The sequence below is a fragment of the Varroa jacobsoni genome, unplaced genomic scaffold (genome assembly GCF_002532875.2).
Source record: "Varroa jacobsoni isolate VJ856 unplaced genomic scaffold, vjacob_1.0 scaffold_330, whole genome shotgun sequence".
Classification (NCBI taxonomy): domain Eukaryota; kingdom Metazoa; phylum Arthropoda; class Arachnida; order Mesostigmata; family Varroidae; genus Varroa; species Varroa jacobsoni.
This window is the reverse complement of record NW_019213232.1, coordinates 75,571-91,230: the sequence shown is the minus strand read 5'-3', so window position 1 is coordinate 91,230 and position 15,660 is coordinate 75,571. Positions and strand designations below refer to the sequence as shown.

Below are 15,660 nucleotides of genomic sequence, written 5' to 3'. Positions count from 1 at the left end.
CAGAAATCACTTCAGTCGTGCTTTTCGCTGACCCAGCGAGACACAAATCCCATTCATGCCAGTAGCTTTAAAGATGGTTGATTTACAGGGTCATTGCCTCGATGCCAAAAGCGTGCGCTGGAAGTAGGGTGTGATTCGTTGTACTATTTATCCTGACCACGTCTGACTGACGTTCGCTTTTCTCCTTAAAGGCCAAACCACTACTGGATTTTATGCCGTCAATACATATATGGATGATTAAGTTCTGAGCGGGGTGCCTGTGAAGAGTCTGTATACAGAAGAAACACTGTTTATATAGTGTTTGACAGTAATTAGTTGAGTTACGATGACGATAACGAAGGGTAACAGGGAAAAGCTGACTGGCTTGCCGGTCGGCTCTAAACGGTAAGTTATGTATTCAGGGTTTTTTGTTGCTTTAATTGGCCCATATAACACATATTGCCTGATGATGGTCGCTAGTGATGGACGACCGTTCCCCTTGGTGCTATTTTTAAAGTAGTTATATATCTATCATCGAACTGTACAAGGATTGGAAGAGCAACCGATTGTTTTCTATAGGCAGCATGCAGGCAGGGCAGATCTGAAAGCATACAGGGCCACCACCAGAACACTCCACCGCTCCGCTTATACATTGGCCGATCAGTTAGTCTTCCTGTGAAAAAGGCAAACTACGAGCCAACGAAAGAAGCGAATTAAGCCTCTCTACTGTGAACGAAGACAACAATGGTGATGTAGACGATGATTTTGCCGACTCTAAAAACCAGTTACTCCGTCTGCAACCCCTTGGGCGCGCGCGTCTAATCGAGTGACTGCCACAGCTCGTCAGAATGAGCTGATGATCGGTTGGTTCGCCGAAGTAAGTCGAGTGCGGCTGTGCTGAACCGGTTCCTGCTAGCCGACGCAGATCACCGCTTTTTGGCCTACGAGTCCCTTCCGCTTCATTCTTACCCCTCGGACTGTCAACTGACTCTAAGAACGACAAGCTGCAGAGCAAATGAGTAACGGTAGCAGCAAAGGCGTATCTATAGTTTTTTAATATTAGTCCGCCAGCGGCAGGAGTAGAAGCAGCACGCATGCACGTGTCCTTTAGCAGCCACAAACACAGTTAATAGATGATTCCTACAAGAAATCAACCCTGCTGCAGGACCAAGCTCCTCTCCCCCGCTTGCTGGCTTCTACGCCGAACTGTCGATGCTCATTGGTTTGTGGAGGGCTTTTACGTTTAGCTTTAGTAACGTGAAGGAACGCTGAGTAAAGCGTAGAGAAGGGGCTGCAGAAGGCCGGCTTGTGAGTGTGCCTTATCCAAGTCACTCCAGCCCACTTTACGCATCACTGGTCCTACTTTAGAAAAAAAAAAGAGGCTACGTACGTCGGTCGAGCCGTCCGTCGTCTGATGAAACGCCGTACTTGGGTTCAGCTGCGGCTTTTATTGCCGCTTCTGCTATCGCTCGGCAAGGCAACACCGCAAAAAGTTGACATCGTTCTTCCAACTACTCTCTCCCGTCCTATGGAGCGGCGAGGACGCTCATCGACGCCCCAGCTCATGCTGCGGCTGCTGCTATCGGTCCCACGACGCAGACAATATAGACCAAAACAGCATTGTGTTCCTTTCTACAGGCTTGCCACGAATATAGGAAGCTGGTAGTGGTTGTCGTTACCACGAGACAGCGCCATGCCATGTCAAAGCGAGCGATTGTTTCTTCTCGGTTTCGTCATCCGCGCATTGTCTTAGTCTTCATCTTTGACTTTGTCTTTGCTTCTTTCGGTTCGGCGGGCTCATCAGCTCTGCAGCGACAACGTTGGCTTCTCCGTCTTGCTATTTCTTCAATTAACAATGGACACGCACATCGCTTCGCTGCTCCTCGGCGAAGTCGACCCTGCGTATTATCTCATCTATAGTTCTATGGTTTTCTTCATCGTTTTCTTCTTCAATGAGTTGTGGTCTTTATCATCATTACAGGATAGAGGCAGGCGCTACCGCTAGACTATGGCCTGGCACCGTGTGCTTGATCTTATGTGGCTAGATGCCTACTAGCCGGTGAGAAGACAAACCAGCCGAAAGCAGTGCCCTGCCCTAGGTCCGTCCTTCTGATCGGGTTATTTCGTTGTTTTACGCTTGCTCGCCCTGAACCCTAGCTTAAATAGGTACTGCGGGCTTCCTGGTGAGTCTTTCTCCAACGACTCATACTATTGCGCAAGAGAAATATTGCTATCGCGTGTTGAAGGCACGTCGTCGTTTTCGGCGCCGAGGCTTAAATCGGGCGCGCCGTATTTGTTGCCACCGCTACGCCGATGGCAATGGCAAAGTGGAAGAAACGATCGCGCTATTGTATGTGAAGCCTGCCTTGCTTCCCGCTTTCCGCTGAAAACGCACCTAATACGAAAAACATGAACGGAAGTCTCAGTCGAGGCGCGAGTCACCAACCGGTGTTAGGATCACGAGGTACTCTAGGGAAGTCTCTCCGAGTTACTTGAGCATGAATCTACCACCACTTCCACCATTCTCAGCCACGACTACTACCAGAACATTTGGGGCCTGGCGGGAGTGTGTTTTGCCTGTTCACCTGCTTCCAGCCTCTTGATTCTTGGGCTCCCGCATCGTCAGTACAACTGCAAAAAGGTTGACTGAAACAGTAGCCTCATTCCTTTACTGCTTGACTGACTGCCTTGCTGGGTACTTGCTTGCTTTGCCTGAAGTGGAGTCTCTGCGGACCCGATTACGGCCGGCTGAAAGCTTCGACCTCGGACGTCCATTTGTTACCATCAAAGCCACCTGCACTGCGGAACTGCTCGCTGCGCTTGCTTGCCTTGTACTTGCACTCTTCTTTGACGTTGCGTGTTGTGCAGCGGTGCTCTTTGTCGGGCTCGCAAGTCTCAGACTAGCCCTCTTCGGTTTCCGCCACGTAACTCCATTTTTCCCTGCGTTTCTCGACAGTCCTGTTCGTCAACTATACTCGTGGCCTTAATCGCCGCTATTGCAGTGACTGCCAACTTCTGCCAAAGTAGCATTCATGCTTTATTCAAAAAAACGAACATCCAATAGGGCTCCAAGTAGGCCCGAAGCAGCCGTAGCAGACCTGTTCTAATAGCGATAAGAGCTTGTAAACGTGTTGGTTATTACTAAACATCTCCAATCAATGAGCCCCTTACAAGTATTTTTGCTTTCCTGCCAGACAAATCAGTTCCAGGCGAAATTCTTCGGCTTTTTCTTGTAAAATATATTTTTATCTGAAGTGGAAATGAGAAGACTACCCGCAATGTACACCCATGTTATGGGCGATTGTATATTGAGTTGTCGCAAGAGAGATTGTCACGAGTTTACACGCGGATCCTTCAAGTATCACATGGTTATCCTTAGTGCTGCAACGCAGACATGTTTTAGATGAGACGAGATCGAGCGCTAGTTTATTGTAATTGTTTTATGGTGTGCAAGAAAATGAAACAGACGATACGCTAATTTTGTATCGTAAAACTCATGAGAATATGACTTGGTCATAAAAAAAATTCGTGTATAACAACTTTTGTAAACAACAATTTAACACGTTTCCTAGTTCTAATAGATATTGGTATTAAGAAGGTACTGCATTATTCTTTTCGTTATGGCCATAAGCATATCTTAAGCATGTGCTGTAACATATCGATGAATGCACAGCCATAAACTTCTTCTATTTACAATAAAACTAAACTATATGTAACAGAATCTTTTACGTCATGCATCCCCAAAACAATGCAGCAAGCCTCAATTCCGTGTAAATGAGGGTACCATAGCCATTCTATACTGTATATCGAGTGTACGTATATATCTATGCGTACACTCAATAGTAGTACTTCCATAGAATTCTGCCTAGCTAACCTCAAACATAAGGTTTACATGACCTAACAGCATATGCTTTGTTTTCTTTGTCTTTTTCATCAACTCATGCGTGCCCTCACGTGTCGTCGTGTCACCCCTTGCCGCCGATGATGTTTACCTCGTTGTGTCTTTTTCGTCCTACTTCGTCGCAGTATCTCAGCGCGGCGGATGGGCGGGGGGAGTAACGCGCGTGGGTGGAAAACCACCTTTTTTCTCGGGGCTGGACTCCAACGGCGACCTGCTGGACGTCAACGGGGGATGCGGTGATCTCGGAAATGGTCACGGAAGCCACGGGGGACCCGTCGATTCCCACGGCATGCATCATCATCATCACACGCCGAACATCTCAGCATCCGTAGCAGCATCTCTCAGGTAGAGAAACGCATCCGGGTTCGAATTGAGTAAAAAAGAGTGACCTAGGTGGGTTTTAAGCTTTATAGAGGGTATGCTGTCGTTAGAGACAGGTTTCATTAGCGACGAATTGGCCTGCTGGCGAACCCTGTTGGATGTTCACCGTAGTTGACTTTGTGTAATCAACGAGTGACGATCGAATTCATGAGATGGTCAAACAGCATTAACGAGAATTTCGAGTGTTTTTCAAACGATTAATATTGAAGCCCACTCTACAGGAGTTTTAGCCGGATCTTTTGGGAAAAGCGATATAGATATTCACAATATAGGTGAAAAATTTGCAAAAGGACTATCTGAATCGAAACCTGCTTCACTATGTATTTATTAACACATAGAGTCGAAAATGCTTATATCGATGAAACCATAAGGGCATAATCGTCCTGTTCCTGTTCAATATGTCTGACACAGTAATAGCATAAAAAAAATTCTACAGTTATACCGATCAATTACGCAGTCACCTTCTATAATCAGACATGGACAATTTTGCCTTAATCCAACCGGAACTAATTAATTAGCTAATATACAAGGTTCTGTATCAGGAATAATGTGTTTCTGCTCCGCTACGTAAAACCTGATAGAAAACTGACTCCGAACTATCCGCTATTAATAGCCTTGAGCCGTTCATCCGCATTTCTGATGTATGTATCACAGCAGCACGTTGACTTCTTTTATCATAGCTTAGACTGTATATGTTTAATACTACGCGTGTTTTGATGGATGGGCGTACTGAAGCAAGGTGTTCATAATGAAAGCAAAACCTGCCCCTGGTTACAGAGAGAGAGGACAACGAAGGCACATAGTCGCCAACTTCTTTAACTCGTCGTATTCTGCCGGTAGCGCGTGGGACAAGAACAATATATCGTCTTGTTTCGTCAAGCATCTCTGGGTGTACTGGCTCTGCATAGTGGTGGCCGATCTTTTAGTTTTTAATGATTATTTTGCTCCTAACACGGTCTGGAAGTGTGTGGGGCCTGAAGCCGCTTCAATTTTGCAACCCGTTTGCTTCAACTTAGGGCAGGTTTACTATCCCTTGTATGAGAAAGCAACGCGCTCGAATCCGTTGCTTAAGGGCATCGCTGCTTCATTCGGGGGCAGTGCTGCTCGGCACATATTGAGGGACAGTAGTAGTTGTAAGGGAAACGGAGATGGCAACGCTGGTGGCCAAGTTCTTTATCAGACAGCGCTTAGACACTCTCGCATCGCAAATGAGAGAGCTCGACTGCATTTGCTCTGCTGTTGGGAGTAACAGTATTGCGCGTCTAACGATTGTACTGCTGTTCCTGTTGTGCGCGGTCGTCGAAAAAAAATCATATACTATATGAGTAAGAAACAATAAAAAATAGTCTTGGGGGGCGTACAGGCGAAAAGAATAGGGGGGCAAAGCACTGACTGTGTGCTTTTTTTGCCAACTCACTAGTCAGACCGCTTTCTGTCTCTTACGTGGGTACTCTTTATCGAAGAACACTTCTCTCTCTATCCGAGACTTATAGTGTCTCCTTGTGTCTTATGCAACGCACTCGTTTTTCGTCCTTCTCCAGAACGCCACATTCTCTTTTTGAGTACAACACTTTCACATGTCGTCCACTGTAAACGTGCACATCCCGACACCATCGCTACGCGGAACCATAACCTCACAGCTCACTAATCGTAATAGATTCTCTCCGAATTTTTAACGTTTACCTCTCTCGTTTAATCGCACAGACATATATATATATATACACATACCGCACGCAGTCCTCAAATGTCCTAAATTGGTTTGTCACTCTCCCGGCTCCTACTCATTCCCGCTTAACACGCGCAATGTCAAGCCTTGCCGTGTCCTTGCGCGCCTCATCATCGACTCCCTTACTCTTTCACTGATGTGTGCTTTTTGTTTTGGTTTTGCATTTATTGCGTCGATGCGTCGTCTCGCCTCTCTACGCTGCTATGCGGGAAATCATGTGATCGTCATCGCTTCGGACGCTATCGGTGCCGTCGTTATCGTAATTGACGCCTTCATCTTCGTCGTCATACTCGTTCACCGTACCGGGTCGCCATCACCCCCGGAACGTCTCTGTATTCCGTGCCATCCTGCTGGTTGGGTTCGTCTTCTCGTTCGGCTGTTTCGTGCTTTTGTGTTTTCGTTTTCATGGGCGTGTTCATGCTGCCCGTTCATGCCCATACACTCGCTTATCCTTGTCCACAGATGTTCGCCCAAGTCGTCGGTGGGAGGTCACCATCATAGCGCAGTGGGTGGCGGAGGCGGTGGAGGTGGTGGTGGAAGCAACCTCGGGGAGAGCTACTCGCGCAAAGTATTCGTAGGAGGTTTGCCCCCCGACATTGATGAAGAAGAAATCACAGCCAGCTTTCGACGCTTCGGCGCCCTCGTTGTTGACTGGCCGCACAAGGCCGAGTCCAAGTCTTACTTCCCACCCAAAGGATATGCCTTCTTGTTGTTCCAGGTACGTGATACACTCTACTGTAAATAGCAATGTATACCACCAATTATAATATTATATACATTCGATGCTGTTCTTAGTGAGCATTCCTTGGTAGCGCAACATAGATATTGCATGTCGCATCCACGGACAAACGGGCCTGGTATAGACGGCAGCTAGCGAGGGATAACTGATACCTGTTGTAGGGAAAAGGTCGCGATAAATTGATGAAGTGTTTGCTATTTTTTTGAATAGGCTATGCTCTCTGCGATTTTCGTTTAATAAAAATAGTGTAGTCTGGCAGTTACCATTGGTCAGACGAAATATTCCGATTTGAATTATTCATACCTGGAATAGCAAACGCGGAATTTCCATTCCGGAAAAGGTCGAAAACGAGGATTGATTTGGTTCCCTGTAATGAAAACCTAGCCATCAGGAATGTTTTAACAGTTCAGCTAAAGACAGCAACTGGGGAGCGAAAGATCAGGTAAAAAGGGTAATGCATCGAAGATCCTTTTTCTTCGAATACTATAATGGTGTTTTGTATCGTCTTTGCAATCATCTTTGTCGTAGGAGGAACCTGGCTGGCCGGCTTCTCACACAGCGCAGCTTCCATTCTTTTTAGCTGAGCAGAGTAAATGATCTATTCGACTTGTAATGTATTCGCCAGGTTTCAGGTACCCTCGTGCATAGTACCTCTGATGGTCTGTCAATCCACAGTGGTTTATTTGTTATAGATGTGTCAGAATACGCTCACTTTTTGTACTCGTTAATGTTAGCTCCTTCCATTGCTCTACTGACTCCGCTTCTTGTCACCTATCCGATAAAAAGTCCGACTCAATCCGACTCAGAATTCCGATTGGCTTGGTAGCACTGAAAAACAGCTGCCAACAAACACGCATCACTCCCTCATCGGTCAACTAATAGGAGCTCAACCTGCGATTTCGCAGAGTTCGCGCATCGAGCGTAAATAATTTGAAACAGTCTATCCTCAAGCTTCACCAGCGCCCATACAATCCGCCCTCGTTAATTTTGAAAGAGTGCTATGTGCCCACAAGGAGCAAGAATGGCGGGCAAAAGAGTTTGCCGCGATGCCTTCAGGCTCGAATTTATTCACTAGAGTGGCCTATCTTAATGCCTACAAAAACATTTTTGTCGCCCTTGGTATTCTAAAGATCCCTCAACAGCTTCAGTGTCCATTGCCGCTGATATCGCTAAAGGACTCCGGCCAACTGTATCTTTTGCTTGTAGTGTCTGCTATACAAACTTTATATCGGAATAGCTGATACGGTGTACGGCACATTGCCTCACAAGACGTATCAACCATTCAGACACTGTGGTTTTTCTGAGCTAATACAAAGTACGCGTTGGCGAATCCGATAAGTTACCGAAGATTGTTACACGTAAGTAGGAAAGCCTGTCGTAATAGCAGCGTGATCTCTCTTCTTACGTGAACAATAATTAAATAGTTTAAATAAGAACATGGTGAAGTACAATATATAATGCGTAATCGTAGTTTTTTTTTAAAGGATATTGGCAACTGAGCAGACACTGGACGTTCAAATATACACACTATATGCAAGTATGATGTCCTTATCACGAGTATAAATACAAATGCCAATATAATCTCATCAGTCCGCGTTTTCTGCCCTCAACTTTTAGACAGGCGACATATAGGCGTGTCCTTCCTTCGGATTCGTTACGCTTTACCGGCTTTTATTAGTCGTTAGATATTAAAAAATTCGATCTTTTTAGCGCTCTCATGCTCCCTTTAGTTTGAAACAAGAAATGTGCATTTTGCCAAATTTAAAATACGACAACTTCCATGTTTTAGACGCGGTTCAGGGGTTTATACATTTGAGATAATGTATGTATATATGTGTAGCTGAGTCGTAATTGGATGAATTCTGATGTTAATGCTGGCTCACGAGTAGTTTGGTTTTGCCCATTCGATTTTAGGATGAGCCTTCAGTTCAGGCTCTAATCGACGCATGTATCCAGGAAGACGACAAGTTGTACCTGTGCGTATCCTCACCTACCATTAAAGACAAGCCTGTCCAGATCAGGCCCTGGAGGCTGTCCGATGCTGACTTTGTTCTCGACGCCTCTTTACCCCTTGATCCGCGGAAAACTGTCTTCGTTGGGGGCGTGCCACGGCCTCTGAAAGCTGGTAAGTCTGGATGTCAAGAGTATATAAATGAGAGACATTAAGAATATTAGTACAGCCCGTGCAAATTTTGTGTTGAATTCGATGAAATACTAAATACGGAAACGCTGTAGATAGACTCACGTTTTACTAAGATTTTTCAAGCATAATTTTTTGAATACAAACAACCAGCTCACATTTAAAATATTATTACGAGCGCGATTGTGTGAAGACAATTCTCTATGTCACTCAGTGTGAGAATATTACGTCAACCGCAAAGAGTTTTGTGTTAGTCGTAAACAGCCTATCCCAATTAATCCGAATTGCTTATCGAATCCATAATTTTCCCCTGTTTGTTAAATTCACATTTATACCACAACCCGTTTTATACAAGTCAGTCCACAACTCTAGTACGAACGTCACGCAACGAGTTGTATGCACGTATTCGGTTCTGATCAAGCTAGTGAGATAACGTTTGTATTTTTGACCTAAAAATGGCATATGGCCAGCTTTTTCACACGTTGAGGTTTTCTTCTCTACGCCTAAGTGTTTTATTTAAGTGGGCTGTCATTTGTACCCGCAATCGTTCATGTTAGCCAGATGCCTCTAAAGGCAACACATTTTTGTTAAGCCTGCATAGATACACACATGTGTGTGTGTGTGTGTGTGTGCATACTTTGTTTCGTTGTGTATAATCTCCACGAGAAATATATTCACTTTGATGTTTTGCTTTAGAGCTTCTAATGAGCTGAGTTTAACAGATCCAAGTTACACACGTTGGCAGTTGGAGAAGCATCGGCAATGTCAGTAGCCGCCGTTTCATAGTATAGCCGGTAGTGGGATCTCGTCATCGAAGGCCTCGTCAAAGTCTCGTACTTGGTGAATACCCAAAGCCCCCCTGCGTGCCCCTTACCAAAATGTGCGAAAGATACTTGCGCAGTATCACATACACACACACGCGCGCAGCCAAAGGCACACAAATACTTGGACAGTCTTCCACGGCCGCTAAACAAGATTTTTTAACGCTGGTAGGGACACATAGCCTATGCCAGTATTTGAGAGGGTAGGTTGAACTATTGGCCCTTCGTATAGCTTAGTGGTCGTCGAGTCCTGTCTGCGGGCCTCAGTCGCCCCTCTTACTAAAGAGGCAAGAGCAAGCCGCTTTTGACTCTGCCCCCGATCCGGATAACTTGGTGACTTTATAACTAGGGATCAATGAGTCGCTGCATGTGATGACAACGTAGGCAGTGGTGGAAGTTCAGCCAATTGCATTGACTGCTTCAGTGAGCGAGCGATGATCTCAAAGTGTCTGATAAGAGCATATTCGCAGCAGATCGCAGCCAGGCGGCTCGTAAATCCAGATAGGCACACAGGGTAAGTCTGCCATGAATGTAGGTTTGCACTTGCCCCGCGTTCGCTACAGCTGCGGGTGTCGGCGTTTGTACGAAGCCTAGCGTTTAGAGCGTCGAGGCAGCTGGAGGTTTTAGAGGTAGCAGCAATAGCAGCGAAGGGCAACGGAGGTTACAACAAGTCCTGTAAGGTTCTTTTCGGCCTGGCTACTGTCCTTCGTAGCGCGGTGGCGTTCGGGCTAGGGCTACCCCACTGTACTGAGTAGCTCGAAGCAAAGATATGCAAATGTGTGGAGGAAGCTAGAGCCAGCCGACCATCTATGATGGACGGTCGTTCCATGCTTGTGTCGTTCTTTCCTGTACCACGTCGCCCATATGCCCCTCGTCGGGGCGTAGCGTTGTAAGAATCTCGTAAGTCTAACAATACCTCCAACAGCGCCGCTACCATCAGGAGCTTCTGACGGTGTTCAAACACGCTGCGTTTAGAATTGCTGTCTTGTTGTGACTAACTACGGGTCCCATAATGCTATGCTTTTTGGCTTGTTTCCGCAGTCGTTCGATTGGAGCATGTCGCCTTGATTTGCGAGTATCGTCCTCCATATCGTGCACCAGACGATTGCACGTCACGAACACCGTATGCTCTACTCAAGCATACTAAACAAAAAATTCCCAGTAAGACGGGTCAGCAGTCTCGGGCTTTTGATGTGATACTTTGCTGGCCTCTCTTTACGTTAAATCGCCACCTCTTATGGCTCTGCAATTGCTGGTAACAGCCGTACAATATTCAACTCACCAAACAACGTAACGACCTAGCGACCGTTCACACGTGCGCCCGGCCAACGCTTCATAATCAGCAAGCGAACCACGCTACTACCCTGTCTGCTTAGCGCTATTCAAAGTGGCTTGCGCTATTGTTGTCGTCGTCGTCACCGTCTACTTCTGCTACTGCTTGTTGGACACTGGGTACTGGAGATGGCGTGTGCTGGATACATGCCATTTGTGTTGGGGATCTTTGGTTCTTGCGGTTCGTGGCTGTCGGTCTTGTTGGTCTAAGAAGGACGAAGAGGCGGACAACGAGGACAAAAGGAAACGATGCCAGGGCAAAGTTGGGTAGTACATGATACCAACTAGTGGCGTTCCCTGCGAAGTTAGGCGAGCACGAGGAAACCAAGCATAACACTATTATCGCGTACATATTGGGTGCATATGTAGTAGAAATATGGATATAGATCGCAACTGCGGCACCTGCGAAGAACCTTATACGGACGGACCACCGCCATAGATACGCTGGTAACTGGCTAGACGAATACAATCTCCAATCACTCGGACCTAGCAAGCCTCCCTATTTCAACGACTACCCATTTGAATGCTGTCTCCATATACACTCATTGTAACGACAGCGGCAACAAGTAGCAACTGATACTGCAATTGCCAACGTTATTACTAGAGCGGCTGTTGTAGTTTTGTTATTGTTGTAGTTGCTTAGTTATTTCCGGACGAGGCTCTTGGGTGGCGGCTGATGTACAGGCTAACGCCTTGTCAGGCCCCTTCGAATCTCATCGAAATGGACCCTTACTGAATTGAGCCCGTTTGCCGTTCGTCTCGGCGGCGTCTGAATGAAGCGTTTGTATCGTCAGCTTTATTTAGTTTCCGTCGCGGGTGCGTCAGTTGTGCCTACTACTACGTGCTAGACATGTTGACGGTGCAGTTGCTGCTGTTGCCATTGTTGACGTTTTCATGGCTCATAGTCTGCGTGACCACGGTCGCACACAACTAAGGTGTCATAGGATTTCTCGCCATGCATAGCTACCATGCCCAGCTACTCATACTGCCATTAACCCGGTAGTAATAGTGCCGTAGCCATATATACTCCGTGCGCTGTATGATTCTTACTGCACGCGCACGAAAGTAAAAAGGAACGTGTTAACTCAAGTAGAGGGAAGGCGGCTAGGCAACATGATAGCCTGTCGTTTGTTATCAGAATCCGTTTACCAGTGTAACCGCAAACATTTTTGGCCTGACGGATAAAATATTTGTCAACAAGTGGTAATGGTCAAAGTTACTGTGATGACTTCTCACAGCAATACTTTCCACCTGCCTATTACTATGCCAGCAAAGATGTCGCGATAGGGCTATGCACCATACTAGCATAGAGAAGTATCCACCTTGCGGTCTTTACGCAACCCTAGATTTACCTTACGGTGCTGCTCGTGTTCAGGCATGTGTTGCCTAAATCGTTCACGGCCGTTTCCTCCATTGCCGTCGCTGCAACTGTTGTTTGTGTTGCCACTTTTCCCGCCCATTGGGATCTCGTTCGTTTGACATAAGAGCGGGCCGCCGCACAGCACATGGCAATGGGAAAAATAACAACAACAACAGCGATGACGACAACGACTATAATGGCCGTAGCAGAAGAAATCAGGAACCAGCCATACGCTGGCTGCGGCCCCCCAGCCGTCAAATTCTTCTGTTTGCTAAGACGACGCTTTGGCGGTAGCGGAGGTGCCAAACACAGCGCAGAGAACAGAAGGTAGGAGGAAAATAACCCAGACAGGGTTACAATGTACTGTCTATCTCCAAAAGTCTCCAAGATAAAGCGGCACCTAAAACGAATTGTAGTAGCAGCGAGCCAAGCAAGGCAGCTATGCAACTTGTCCGATCCAGTCAAGCAAGAAGACTCTATGCTTTTGGGCTCGATCGGTTGAATCCACGCTTAACTTTAGTCGAGTTTTCGCAGGCATAGGGCTACGGTGATCGACATGATTCGCTGCTGGCGGTTCCTGTCATCTGATGAGTGAAACTCTTCTGCCCGTCTACCACACATTATACCCATATCAGGCTGTAATTACCCTCTATGATCATTACTGGCTGTGAACTGACTGGGTTGCTAACAGGAGTAGCAGTTACCACAGCTGAATGTCCAGTCATCAGTCATCCCATGTCGCCTGTCACGAGGACGGTTCACTGCTTGCAGCGTACACTCTCTTTACTTCTTTCTTACACTCTTTTTTTACTCCGAGTCCCAAAAGTTAGTCATCGCAGAAGCCCACACTCAGCAGCTGACGACTTCTGCTTTTTGTGGATGATGCCAAGAAAACCACTGCATCGGATGCCTTCCTACCCAACATGATGTTTCGGTAGGTGTTTCATTCACATAGACGCTGAAGTGGACACTTCACACGCCTTAACTACTATGCGAGGGTGATTTAAATGATATTTGTAATTTGACTCTCACCACTTGCTTATCTGTGTACGAACGTTTTATAAAAATAACAGTATTTAAACACCTAGGTGTGCGTTGAAGTAGCCAGGGCGAGGCAAGCCTTGACTATAACAAAACCGAGCCTTGCAGAAATGAGATACAGACTTCAGTCTTTTTAGAACTCGCCTTGCTTTCGGCCGGTACGTGCAATATAGTGGATACAATAACAGAGTCAGCCAGCGGCAGTAAAAGGGGCTCTGCTGATTTCGCAGTTTTTTTTGTTTTAAACTATCCGCCAGGGCTCCACGCGTGCCACCCGTAGCATCACAGCGCCAACATCAACAAGAGCAGTAACAGACCTTCGCCGCTTGCGGCTTCGAGAAGCAGGGGAGGTTCTTACTCTCGCTCTAACGACAAGTTCGCCCGGTCAAGTTTGGAACCTGCTTCCTTTTATGTTTTGTTCTGTTTGGTGTGCTTCTGTGCCCATATCCACTATGACCACAACCATTTCCAGCACTAGCAAAAGCACCAGTAGTGGCAGCACCGCACAAGCGTGTATATACTTCCTTTAACCGGCCTCGTATTCGTCAGTGTATTTTCCGCTGCTCACTCGAGAGCCGCCGGCACTCGTTCTCTTAACCCCCGGCTGAGCCAGTCGCTTGAGGCCTGACCGTTCGTTGGATCAAAGAGCCTAGCTAATCTTGTCTGGTCCCGTCTGCCCCTCTAGGCCCTCTTCGCCGTAGCCACTGTTCCCGATTCTCCAATCGATCCTCAAGGACTCTCATTGGCCCTTTGTACTCCATCGCGGCCTGAAACCCTTTTTCGCGATCGCACTGCTGGCTGTTGTTGCCGTATTCATCGGCTTCGATCCGTAATTCGTGCTTCTGAGCCCGGCCTGTTCCTCTTTCGTCTCTGTCCTTCTTTTTTGTTCGTCTCTATAAAAGGTCGAAGTGACGAAGCCCTCAGGCATATGCGTTGTTTGCTTACATTTGTTTATCTAGAGATCTAAAGCTTCTGCGATCTCCTTCCCCTAATCCAATTCCTTTTTTCACCGCCCCACACTACTCCTTTTAAGCTGAGCTAGGCTGGTTAAACTGAAGCAGGAGTTTCTGAGAAGTGTCCTGTTTGGAACTGGCCCCGTGTGTTCGTCAGCCGATGGGTTGCCTGAAACAACGGCTCTGCTGTAACACTGCCGTCAAAACAGGGTCCTTAAACAGCCAACAGCTGCACGACCGACGTCCCTTTCGCTTGCTGCCTGCCGCTTGTGTTGAACTGTTGTTCTTCTTTTACCCGTCAGCAAGTGAAGTCGGGGGCTGGCGACTCAACGGGCAAGGCACTTGGGAAATTATCTGGTGTGGTGAAAACGTACTGCTGCAGGGGCACTAAGCATCATACTTTAGGCACCGCTAAACCATTGTGGAGAATCACGGAATCATATGTGTGAATACAAACAAACAGTAACGGCTGTTATAGTTGTTAACTACGTAGATAAAGAAAGATGTATGTAAAAGTTTTAGGATGGCACTAGGCAGTAAGTTATAGGAAGCTGAAATTAAGGAGTACGGCGACTCTACAGAGGTACAGGGGCAAGCCGTTCTCGCTATCGGCAACGACGAAGGAGCGGTAGAGTGATTTTGAATATGTGGTTTTCTTTCGCCCTAACTAACTCGGCGTTGTGTCATAGTATAACTTCAAATATTAATCATCAGAGGTTATGGGGTGGTGGGGCTTGTTGTGCCAGGTGATTGTACTTACATAGAGTTATCGTTGCCATTGTGGACGGTCGAAAAGAAAAACCTGAATTGTATTAGATAGGACGGCATGGGAGACGGACGATACAAGTTGGCGCACGTCGATAATGAAATATCGACGAAATAGCTTTCAGCATCAGCTTTCGACGCTCACATGATTTGAGCGCACAAAAGTAGCAAAAAAGTAAGTAGTGGTGAGTGAAGAAAAAACATAAAAGGAGACCGCGAGAAAGCAGTGGAAAGGCAGGCAGCGATCGTCTAGACGAACAACGGTGTGAAACCTCTTCGTTCCAAATGTTTCATGCTACATCACATGGCTTTTCATTACTGCTGGGATGTGTTTAGCTGATATAAGCCCAACATTTCTCGCCTTCCTTCCTGTCATCATCCAGATCCTTCTGCTGGCCCAGCTTCTGACGACGGCCGCACGCCAATGGCGAAAAGCTGGTTTCCATTTCGCCGGACATTCTTCGTAAGAACCATCACCGGCTGACACAAGCAGCTAAGAGGTAGCTGCTAAGGCTAGTGCCC

The 15,660-nt window shown here is 46.8% G+C and overlaps 1 protein-coding gene across 1 annotated transcript in view; it reads left to right on the top strand.

Moving 5' to 3' along the window:
• The window catches only part of LOC111259433 (uncharacterized), a 321,535-nt gene that overhangs the window by 291,674 nt on the left and 14,201 nt on the right, over positions 1–15,660 (top strand). Inside the window, exons 5-7 of the mRNA XM_022831446.2 lie at positions 4,006–4,225; positions 6,450–6,705; positions 8,641–8,851. Of these exons, the coding sequence (XP_022687181.1) occupies positions 4,006–4,225; positions 6,450–6,705; positions 8,641–8,851 (687 nt within the window). The remainder of the gene's footprint in view (positions 1–4,005; positions 4,226–6,449; positions 6,706–8,640; positions 8,852–15,660) is intronic.